Below are 11,538 nucleotides of genomic sequence, written 5' to 3' on the forward strand. Positions count from 1 at the left end.
GTACTGTTAGCATGTATTTAAATAAAATTTTTTTAGTATGAAGCGAAGGTTAAATGATTTTCTGATTTATTAACCTTGAATAACTTAGTTTAGAAAATATGTTTTAATTTATACTGTCATATGTATATGTCATAATAATAATAATGGCAAAAAAGATTAATCTTTTTCCTATACGTAATGCAAGGAAAAACTTCATATTACTCATTTTGACATTATAATCCAATATGATCGCGATAAAAAACTACAAGCACTAATTACTTAATCTTTTTATGTGTTTTTTAAAGTAATTAGTAATCTTTATATTGTTATCCTTTATTAATTTACTACTTCATTTGTTCATTAATTTTTTGCTACATGGTTAAACATGTATTCTTTCTAATTTTATTTTGAAAATAAGAGATATTTTAATCACAAATTGGTAAATTTGTAATAAAGAAAATTAGTTCAAATAATAAAAACGGAAATACAAAATGTAGATTGTTTGTATTTATTACAATTTTAACTTTCTCCCTATTTGTTAGATTACAACAAAAATCCCTACTAGTTTATTTAATTAACAAAATATGAATTTATAATTTTAATAACGAATTTATTTGAATATATTTTTTAAACATAGAAGTATAGAAATATAAAATATCGTTATAAAATATTACTGGAAGAATGTGTGCGACGTAATCACTACGACATGGTTCTCAAAACGAACGACGCGAAGCCAAGCGTATATAAGATGTGGTTCGGATCCAAATTTAGATCAGTGTATAGTAGGACAACATCGAAGTCGAAACTTAGTGAATACAGTTTTCTGATTCATTGGTTTTCCCTCTTCTATTTCATTGAAATTTCGCAAAGTTTCTATCAAAAGTTCTTTGCTTCAGATAAAAATCTTAACTGATTTCAATTGAAAAAGTATTGAATTCAAACAATGAAGAAAATTCAATTATTGACGCGCGAACATTAAGGTAAAACTAGTAAAATTATTAATATATACATATAAGGTAATATAGTTCTACTGTGATATAAAAATCGATATAACTCGATTGATTTCAAAATAGTTTAAACCGTTAAAATTTATAATCATAATATAAAGAACTTTACTTAGAAATTATTACTCATATATATTCTCCAAATGATTTAGATTGAAAGTAAAGTTATTAAATAACAAATATTTTATTTAAGAAAAAAAATTGAATTTTAATTAAAATTTACATTCATTATATATATTTTATTATATATTATTGATATCGATAAAATGTAGTGTTATGTACATAGAAAAGGAGAAATCATTAATAATTGCAAAGTTATTCATATCTTGTAAGTAAATAAATTTACTATTGTGTTTTACAGATTTTTTACTAAAATGGACTTACGACAGTATTTGTTTCCGACATTAATTTTATTAGTACTGGCAACATGCATTCATGGCCTGCCGCGACAAATAAAAATCGGTAAGCAGTGATCATTCTAGAAAACTAATAAACTTCAGAAAGCATACCGTTTATGTATTTCGCAGATAAAAAAAATCATTTATCAATAGAACTGGCAAACACTAAAACCTCTATGATAATCTACTTTACAGTAATTTAACATAATATTCTATTTGACGACCGCATATATGTATATATTTAAATTAAACAATAATTGATTCTATAAATTATTTATTGTTTTCTTCTTTTTTATGACAAATCGTCATTAAAAGAATGCCATATAACACATGAATTCATAATCAAAATAAAATAAAAAAGATATATTTAACATAAAAAATTTTCTTAATACGATAGAAGTAAAAATATATTTATCAATTTTAGAGTCAAATATATTTATAAGTTTTGGAGTCAAAATTCAGTAATGATAAATTTTGCTCGTAATAATACCAATGTATGTTCACAAAGTCACGCAAGAGAAATATTTTTAACGGTGTTCACGTGCGTTTGTTACTTAATAATATTAATCCGACATGCATAACGTAAATTGCGAATTCGTGCGTCATCAACTAATATTTAGCAATTTATTCAAGTAAATATATTATAGGTGTATGTAATAATTATTTGGAGGTATTAGAAAATTAATTGTGATTATATATTAATCTTTTTACTTCAGTTAATCATTACGATTATGTCTCATTACAATTACGTGCTAAATTTTATTTTATTCTTTAAAAAAATATATTATAATAATTTATTTGAAAAGCACTTCATTTTTATTTTTAAAATTTCTTACGTTAAAGTTTTTCTGATATACAATATATAATCATGCACATATCCTCAATCTTTGTATTATATTTCACACATTAATATTGATCTAACAAGGTCAGACTTTTTATAAATTTTTTAATTATTAATATATTTTTTAGGAGCAATCTTTCACAAAGGCGATGAAAATCTTAACTCTACATTCACAAAAGCAATCTTTGATACAAAGTATGAAAATCTTGCACCCGCATTCGAGCTTATCCCCATCATTAAGTTCATCGATGCTAATACTGATAGTTTTAAAACTGGTGCAATTGGTAAGCACCTGGTGAAACCAATTACTCCGAATGACAATTATTCCATAATATTAACAAGTTTGTTTTCTAATAATTATAAATATACAATATTTTTTCATAATGTATTTATTCTAATTCAATCCCAAGATTCGAATAGAAAATTAAAAATGTTGGAATAGCTGTATAGTTATACATATAATCATACATATGTATGTATATATATATATATATATATATATATATATACACACACACACACATAAAATGTTATCAAATAATCGCATTCAATAAAAGCATGATAATAATTTAAAACGGGACGAGAAAATTATTTTTTTACGGTCACAAAAATTCGTGTGTAAATGGAAAAATAAAATGAGTTTACAAAGAAGGCTTTACATTGCATTTTTATTCTATAATAATTTTAGACATATTGTTAATTTATTATGTACTTAATGTATTACTTTTCATATATATAGCTTGCGAACTTCTTGAGGAAGGAGTAGCAGCTATTTTTGGACCTCCAAGCAGGCATACTCGTAGTATAGTTGCGAGCATTGCAGCTCGATTTGATGTACCGCACATCGAATATGTTTGGCGGGAAAACGAAGAATTAATAGAGAAAAATAAAAGAAAGAAGATTCTATCGTCAAAAATGACCATAAATGTATTCCCTACCAGTGAGAAAGTCAGCCAGGTCAGTCGCTATATGTTATAAAGAAGTGCTTCGCAATTGAAAATCGACTTTGTTTTATACGCTATAATAAATCGCAAAATTTGAAAAAGATGTTTAACAGTGCAAGTAATAATTCAATTTATTGGTTTACGCAATGATTTTTGGGTTATCACATCTAATTAATTAAATCGAACGTAGTTTACAATTCTTAGATGCAAGTTAAATCGTAATTTTGATATCATTGAATTTAAAATACAATTATTTATTATTTTTGTAACGTATTATTAATATAATCGACAAAAACTGTAGGCAATCGCTGATGTTATCGCATCAATGGAATGGCGAAATTTCGCAGCGATTTACGAAAATGATGAGGGACTATCGCGCCTTCAGAAGACTTTGACTCTAAAAGGAAACAAAGAAAATCCGATTGTACACACAGTACGACAGTTGAACGAAGGGTCAGATTATCGTACGATACTTAAAGAGATACGCTCTTTATCGGTGTGCAATATAATTATTGACGTTAAGCCGGAAAATATCATGAAAGTGCTCAACCAAGCAAAGGAAGTCAGATTACTAGCAGATTATTGCAATTTTGTGTTAACATATATGGTATAGTATATTTTATTTATATTTATATTTATTTACGTAACAATTATCATATTACTTAACAAAATGTCATATTACTTTCAATGTCGTTTTTTACGTATTTTAGTGAAAAGATTAGTGTTTAAAAAAAACTATGAATTAAACTATTAAAATTAAATATGTAAGAAAAATTAAATAGAATATAGATAAAATATGTATAATATTGTATATTATTTTTATGCATTTCCCATTGCTAGAAAATAGCGCATAAACAGTTTTTGAAATAATCTTTCTATTGAAATTGTAGGATTCATCCAAGCTATCTATCCTTGAAATGCGAAATGGTACCGTCAATATCACTGGACTGAGCATAAGAGAGAATGATGATATAGAAGAAATTGATTGGGTATTTATTCAAGAATCTCAATTTTTTTATCAGTAATGAGTATAATGCGATATATTAATTATAATATAATCTCAAAAGTTTATACAATAAGATTGGAAATAAGACCGTTTATGTTAAATACATTACTTTAAATACGAAACGCCACTACGGTCTAAATGTTAAGATGTTGAATTATTATATATATTCATATAAATGAATTAATTTCAGAAATGATAATTGCGTGCCGATATGGTTGTCGGATTTTCGCAATCAATCTGAAATATTAATAATCCTCCCAAATTTCCCAAATTTAATCAAAAGTTTATATTCTCTTATTGAGTTTAAGATAAAATATTTAAAATAGAATATTAATATGGAATTATATAAGTTGATTGTTCGCGACTTTATTTAGCTGGATTCAGCAGTTCTCTATGACGCAGTATTTTTATTACAAAAAGCATTAGAGACTTTAAATGCAAGAAATGATAATGAAGAAGATATTGATCCTATATCACTTTTTTGTACTAATAGTACTACAAAGTATCAAGTAGGACCTAATATTATCAGCATTATGCGAGAGGTAAGAGATTTTCCTTTATTATTAAATTTTTTACATACTAAAAAAATAGTAATTTGATTTTAAATCTTAGGATATATGTATAACGAAAGAATATATTAGGGAAAGTTTCCGCACATTTTTAACAACTTTCCTTTATTAAAATAAAATAAATAATACAATGTATGTTAGTCAAAATATTTGCTACTGTTTTCTATCATCTTTACCCATCCTTTTCAGGCAGTATACGAACACCACGTTGAAAATGCGCGAAAATTTTCCCTACATTCTAATAATTAAATAAAATTATTCAATTACACAATTTAAGTGATCTCATATTTAATAATGATAAATTTTTATCAATTATTTTAAAAATAATAAAATTAATATTTTATTATTTTTATAGTTGTCAAAAATGGGAAAGATAACGGGCGTTATGAACATTGACGAATACGGTCGTCGACAAGATTTTAATGTAAAAATTTTAAATTTTCGACCATCGGGTATAGTACAAATGGGTTTCTGGGAACCGTTGACCGGTGTAAATGTCATACGAACTGAAAAGGAGCAAGACAGCTATTTATACAAATCCATAGAAGAAAAGATATTCAAGATTAGCGTAATGGAAGTTTGTATTCCTACATTAATTAATCACATTATATATAATTTTTCTATAAATATTCTCTCTCTTCTCCTTCCCTTCCTCCCTCCCTCCCTTATTCTTTCTCTCATTCTTTCTTTCTTTACTCTAAATTATATAAATATTTTTGGAGATACGAAACATGTAATAATTCTTCCGATTCAGAGTGAACCCTACATAATGAAAGTAACGAATGGAACGCACGGAGAAATGATCAATCAAATACGCTACGAAGGTTATTGCATCGATCTGATTAATGCAATCGCAGACTTTTTACATTTCAAAGGAATAGTGTTTGAAATTGTAACTACTAAGCAGGGTAAATATGATCCAGTAACAAAGACTTGGGATGGTCTAATCAGGCGCATTGTGGATCGTGTAAGTAAAATGTTTCAAAGGAAGTTTATTTTAAATTTATTTCTATTACCTTATTTTATCGATTTTAAACAAAAAAAAATTCTTTTACAAAAAAACAATTTCTTTTATGAAACAAAAACGTATGGCAAATCATCTGTTTTAATATTTTACAAATCTTTTCATATTTACAAATTAATTGTAGTATTTTCGAAAACGCAAATAATCCATCTTTTATCTAAAATCCACATCAATTGTTCAACCGTCGTGAAGTTAGTCTCCAACATAAAAAAAAAATAAAGTTTCTTCGATTGCTCATCGTTTGCACATGTTTGCACGTTTTGAATTTTCGTTTGCACACTTCTAATTAAAAGTTTTTTAAAAAACAATTTTGGGGGAAGGCTAACTTCGCACTAGCCCCCCAACTTCGAGCAAATTGGATCGAAAAGGCCTCAAACGATAGATTTTCGTTTGCACATTTCGAAACAATTCGATTTTTTATTTGCATACCTTTAGTTAAAAAGTCTAACCTCCAACACTCATTTGTTAATAACTTTTTAAGGTATGCAAACGAAAAATCGACTGTTTCGAAATGTGCAAACAAAATCCTATCAATTCATGCCATTTTGAGCACAGTAATTGCAATTTAAACCTATCTTCTACAGTCGATCTCTTTCAAAACTTTAATTGCTTTTAAAGTACAACTACTACAAGTGTGCAAACAAAAAATCGAATTGTTTTGGAATGTGCAAACGATCGATTGAAATCTTTTCGATCCCATTTGTTCGAAGTTAAGAGGCTAGTGTGAAGGTAGCCTCCCCAAAATTATTTTTTAAATAATTTTTTAACTAGAAGTGTGCAAACGAAAATTCAAAATGTGCAAACGATGTGTAAACGATGTGTAAACGATGAACAATCGAATAAGCTAAAGAAACTTCATTTTTTTAATGTTGGAGGGCTAACTTCATGGCTAATTATTCATCACTCTCAATTTTGTAGAATTTCCCTATTTATCGTGATAAGCAAAAGTATGCCTTACTTTTCTATAAACTGTTATTTATCATTCATTTCTAAATGTTATTATATATAGGAAGCCGATCTTGCGATATGTGATTTAACCATAACACATGAAAGGAAGTCTGCTGTAGATTTTAGTCATCCATTTATGAATCTCGGTAAATATATATATTATTAAATATATTATTAAATATATTATTAAAAAGAATGAAAAATATAAAAATAGTCTAGTAATCGTTATAATTTGTTATTTATTAGAAATTCTAGAAGAGATTTAAAAAAGGAGTTTAAAATTCTTGTAAAAGCAATAATACAATAATTACATTTTATTATATACTAATTTATGACAGAGTATATTCCAACTTTATTTTTAGGTATAAGCATTATATTTAGCAAACCAGAAGAGAAGACACCAGACTTTTTTTCCTTTTTATTACCATTAAGTACAGAAGTATGGTTCTACATGGCTACTGCTTTTCTCGGTGTATCAATAATAATATTTCTTCAAGCAAGGTAAAATTTTTCAGAGATAAAATATTATAATTTTGATAAAAAATGTAATAAGAATTATTCTTCTCAAATTAATTATTACTTTACTAAAATTAGTAAAGTAAAGATAAAAAAAATGTGACTTGCGTTTCATAAATTTAAATTGTTTCTCAAGAATGGCACCAGATGAGTGGGACAATCCGCATCCATGCAATGCCGATCCTGAAGAACTCGAAAACAACTTCAATATAAAAAATTCCTTTTGGTTGACTATTGGTTCTCTTATGCAGCAAGGTTCAGATATTTTACCCAAGTAAGTCCTAATATGATATTTATCATTGTATTATAATTAATAAACATATTTTAAACATTAAAAAAATTATTTTTTAAATCAATATCTTCTGTAGATCAGGGAGACAACATTAATATCTCCACTGGTGTTCCGTATCTCATTAATTAATTACAGTACAATTGATGATTTCACTATCACTCTCACTAACGTTTATCGAGTTATATTACTTGACGCTTTCACTTTCGCGCTCTATAACGTTTTCTATTTGACGCATTGTAACGAATTAATGTCGCCCAGGGGAACTCGAGTCCCCGGATTGCTCTGAGATTTCGCCTGGGGGTGCCTTTTGACTCACCCTGAGTCTTCTCGATAGATAAACTTGTGGTCAAACTATTTGTGATGAGGGATGACGCCTAAGGGAAATCCTGAGTCGCAATCGCGCACGCACACACGTAAGATAGACTCGTAATAATATTTGGACAATATTATGCAGTTTGGACAGATACTGTTCGTACCCGATTCGCATTCTGGCTTGATCAACGGTCGAATGAATTTAGCGCTGCCAGGCCCTCGATTTCTTTCCGGATTGGTTCTCCCAAATCGTGGAGATCACGTGTTAGCGGCAACGCCGTTTCGGGCAATAGCAAGCGCATTAAGAATCACAAACATCGACAATCGTTTTTAACTGTACCGCTACCGCGATTTCTTCCTACCAAGATCCAGATGCTCCTGTCGTCCGTAAACGTGTAATCGTGTGATCCTTTGATTTTATCCGACCACGATTTCTCGAGCTCTACGCAACAATCAAGGATTAATTATTTTCCTATTTATGCTTTGTGTCATTTTCAGTTAGTGTATGATTCCTAATAATTATTCCAACTAGTATGATTTTAATTGTATTTTACATATTTCAAATATGCTGTATATAAATATTTCACGAGTGACTTGATCTATATTGAATGTCTATTTTAATGTTGTTGTGATTATTATCAGATAATTAGATTTGGTACTCTTTCGATGTTTTAAACTATTATAATATACAGGATGAGTCATTTTAATCACCCCAAATATTTCCGTTCCCTTGCATTTTACAAGAAAATGTTTCAGACAAAAGTTGTATGGTTTCGAGGGACATAAGATGGTACCATTGGTTTAACTATGAGTGATGTTGTCAAGGTCAGACGAAGGTCATATTAAATTTTTTAAATGGAACCCTCCATTTTTTATTATGCATTCTTGTAGCTTATCTTGAGAGCTTTTCAAAACACTATAATAAAATTTTTCATTAAGTATTTGTCGAATTTTGAGAAAACAAAATCACTTTCATTACAGAGCACCGTCTCTACGCATGCTTGCAAGCATGTGGTGGTTCTTCACATTGATCATGATCAGCTCGTATACAGCGAATCTAGCTGCCTTTCTCACAGTGGACAAGATGGAGACGCCTATTAAAGGTGTTGAAGATTTAGCTAAGCAGACGAAAATTCAATATGGCGCACAACAGGGTGGATCCACGTCAACCTTTTTTAAAGTTTGTCAGCAGCTTGTTTAGCGACATATTTAGCTAAATATAAAAATAACATGCAAATATGATTTAATAATCAATTACAGAATTCAAACTATTCAACGTATAAAAGAATGTGGGCTGCAATGACAGACGCTAGGCCAAGTGTATTCACATCAAGTAATAGAGATGGTGAGCAATTCCAAGATCAAATTTGAATACAAAGAATCTTCTTTTTTTTTAAAGAGTTACATTATTCGAAGAAACAAAATTTTTTTCTCTTAAATTCGATTTCTTATAATGTTTTCTCTTGGCTGCACTATCGCCCACTAATGCAACACTCGGACAGTGTACTGTGTTTCCATGGCTAGTGATAAGCGAACTCATTCGGTGTACCGTGTTTCCGTGGCTACGTAGTGCAAATTTTATGAATGGGATTTTGCTATATCATCTCAAAGGGTAGAGAGCCAGTGTGACATTTAAAATTTAGAAATCAAGGGAATAAGGTTTTAGCGCAATAATGATGTTAGTATACACCATAGTGTGCACCACTCTGGTGTAGTGTAGCTGAGTGTAGCGCTTACACACCGCAATTGGTGCGGTGCGAGGGTCCAGTGTATCCCAAGAGAAAACGCTATTAGACCCTTTATTATATACGTTCCAGGTATCGAACGAGTTGTCAAGGCTAAAGGACAATATGCCTATTTCATGGAATCCAGTAGCATTGACTACCAATTGGAGCGGAACTGCGAAATAATTAAAATCGGGGGCTTAATTGACAATAAGGGCTATGGCATAGCTATGCCGCGCAGTAATATTATAACTTCTTTGAATACATCCAATATTTTTTCCATTTTATTATCGTTATATAAATCATTTTTCTTGCATCTCTTCCATAGATTCTGCATATAGAATACCGATTAATCGTGCGATCTTAAAGCTAGGAGAGCGAGGTATATTGTCAGAAATAAAAAAAAAATGGTGGCAAGAAAGAGGAGGAGGTTTATGCACAAAGGATGAAGAGGAAAAGAGTGAAAACACAAGCGAATTAGGATTGGCAAACGTCGGAGGTGTATTCTTCGTTCTAATGTGTGGGTTATGTGGTTCATTCTTTATCGCAATTTGCGAATTTTTGTGGAATATACGTAAAGTCGCTGTGACAGAAAAGGTAAATTTTTATTTTTTCATGTTCATTATTAAGTTTAAAATAAATAAAGTTAATTTTGTTCCTTTTAATAAAGAAAATTATTCAAAATTTTAATGTATAATATAAAATTTTTACTTCTTTTTATAAGTTAAATTGTGAAATAAATTTAATTATCATGTTTCGTACAGATTACGCCGTGGGAAGCACTAGTTGCCGAATTAAAATTCGCTGTGAACATTTTTGAAGTAACAAAACCCGTTAAAATTTCCAAGAGCAACAACAACAGCGCAAGCTCCATGGGTGGACTTGGCAGAGCTGCATCCACGGCTCGATCTATCGTTGGCTCTTTCTTACGTCTTGATATAGTCGATAAAATCGATAAAGATCTCAGCACGAGTAACCGCACTAACGATCGTAAAATTAATTGATCATTGCTAAAAGCACTGAAGTAAACTACGAATTGTTTTAAATAATACACGATTTAAAATTATACAAAATCATTTACTTTGAAATTATGTATCTAATCGGTAATAAATACATATCTACAGATTAAATGAGTTTAATTACTGACGTAAGGCAACTAACAAAAATTTACAAATTAGTACAGATGAGTAACATGAAATTTTTCATTGCGAATAACAGTTGTAAAACAATTATTATTCTCACTGCTTCGTAGCATAAAAAAAAGTTTGTCAGAAGTGGGATTCGAACCCACGCCCACAGAAGTGGACTGCGACCTGAACGCAGCGCCTTAGACCGCTCGGCCATCCTGACTTGAGAACCGATTTGGTAAAAAGAGCAGAAGAACGTTATTAAAATTCTAATTATAAAATATGTTTTTAAAGCTGTAATAAACTATTATATGTAACATGTTGTTATATAAAATCAATGTTGACAAACAAATTGACAATATGTGAAATACTTGTTAATGATAAGTATATTAAAAAATATTATGAATTTAGAAGCGATTGTAAATAATAATGTAAATAATTTAATCATATTGTAATCTACTGATAATACTGCAACATTGATTAAAATTGTACGTGCATTCAAAAATTTATATCAAAAAATGAATTTTCAAGAAATATGCTTAAGAAAAAATGTCACCAACGTATAATTGCAAAAATTTACGGAAATGATGGAGGATCTATAAATTAATTCATTTTATAAATTAATCCATTTCATACAGGATAAAGTTTAAAAACCTGATAAATTTTGAAAAATTGAATAAATTTTTTCAAACGTAAAATAAAACTTCTATTTCTATTTAACCAGAAAATTGCGAAAATAAAAAAAAGTGAGCCATTGTCAAGCTTCTTTCTAATAATTAATATTAATTTCAGCTTATAAGTAATATTTTAAAGCTTAATAATAGTAAATAATATTATTAAAATATTTTAATTAA

At 29.0% G+C, this 11,538-nt stretch overlaps 2 protein-coding genes and 1 non-coding gene across 4 annotated transcripts in view; 1 reads left to right on the plus strand and 2 right to left on the minus strand.

The window, feature by feature from the left end:
* The window catches only part of tyn (trynity), a 196,376-nt gene that overhangs the window by 117,255 nt on the left and 67,583 nt on the right, over positions 1-11,538 (minus strand). The gene's annotated exons all lie outside the window — the stretch shown is intronic.
* Positions 732-10,687, plus strand: LOC105151997 (glutamate receptor ionotropic, kainate 2). Its single transcript, XM_011066005.2, has 17 exons — positions 732-959; positions 1,345-1,445; positions 2,351-2,506; positions 2,962-3,179; positions 3,468-3,773; positions 4,057-4,155; positions 4,547-4,714; positions 5,097-5,318; positions 5,496-5,708; positions 6,775-6,859; positions 7,076-7,214; positions 7,366-7,503; positions 8,815-9,013; positions 9,094-9,178; positions 9,651-9,797; positions 9,886-10,154; positions 10,322-10,687. Exons 2-17 carry the CDS (start codon positions 1,358-1,360, stop codon positions 10,559-10,561), a joined length of 2,772 nt encoding a protein of 923 aa, XP_011064307.1. The 5' UTR covers positions 732-959; positions 1,345-1,357; the 3' UTR covers positions 10,562-10,687.
* On the minus strand, positions 10,824-10,907 carry TRNAL-CAG (transfer RNA leucine (anticodon CAG)). Its single transcript has one exon. It is a non-coding gene; the product is annotated as a tRNA-Leu (tRNA).

This window comes from Acromyrmex echinatior, chromosome 12 (assembly GCF_024713525.1).
Source record: "Acromyrmex echinatior isolate Ae372 chromosome 12, ASM2471352v2, whole genome shotgun sequence".
In the NCBI taxonomy this organism is placed as follows: Eukaryota; Metazoa; Arthropoda; class Insecta; order Hymenoptera; family Formicidae; genus Acromyrmex; species Acromyrmex echinatior.

What these genes read in the sequence shown, in the direction of transcription:
- LOC105151997 (XM_011066005.2), top strand. Translation starts at nt 1,358, where the DNA reads ATGGACTTACGACAGTATTTGTTTCCGACATTAATTTTATTAGTACTG. An exon ending in ATTTTGTGTTAACATATATG is followed by an intron (nt 3,774 to 4,056) that starts GTATAGTATATT and finishes TTGAAATTGTAG; the next exon opens with GATTCATCCAAGCTATCTAT. An exon ending in CCACGTCAACCTTTTTTAAA is followed by an intron (nt 9,014 to 9,093) that starts GTTTGTCAGCAG and finishes AATCAATTACAG; the next exon opens with AATTCAAACTATTCAACGTA.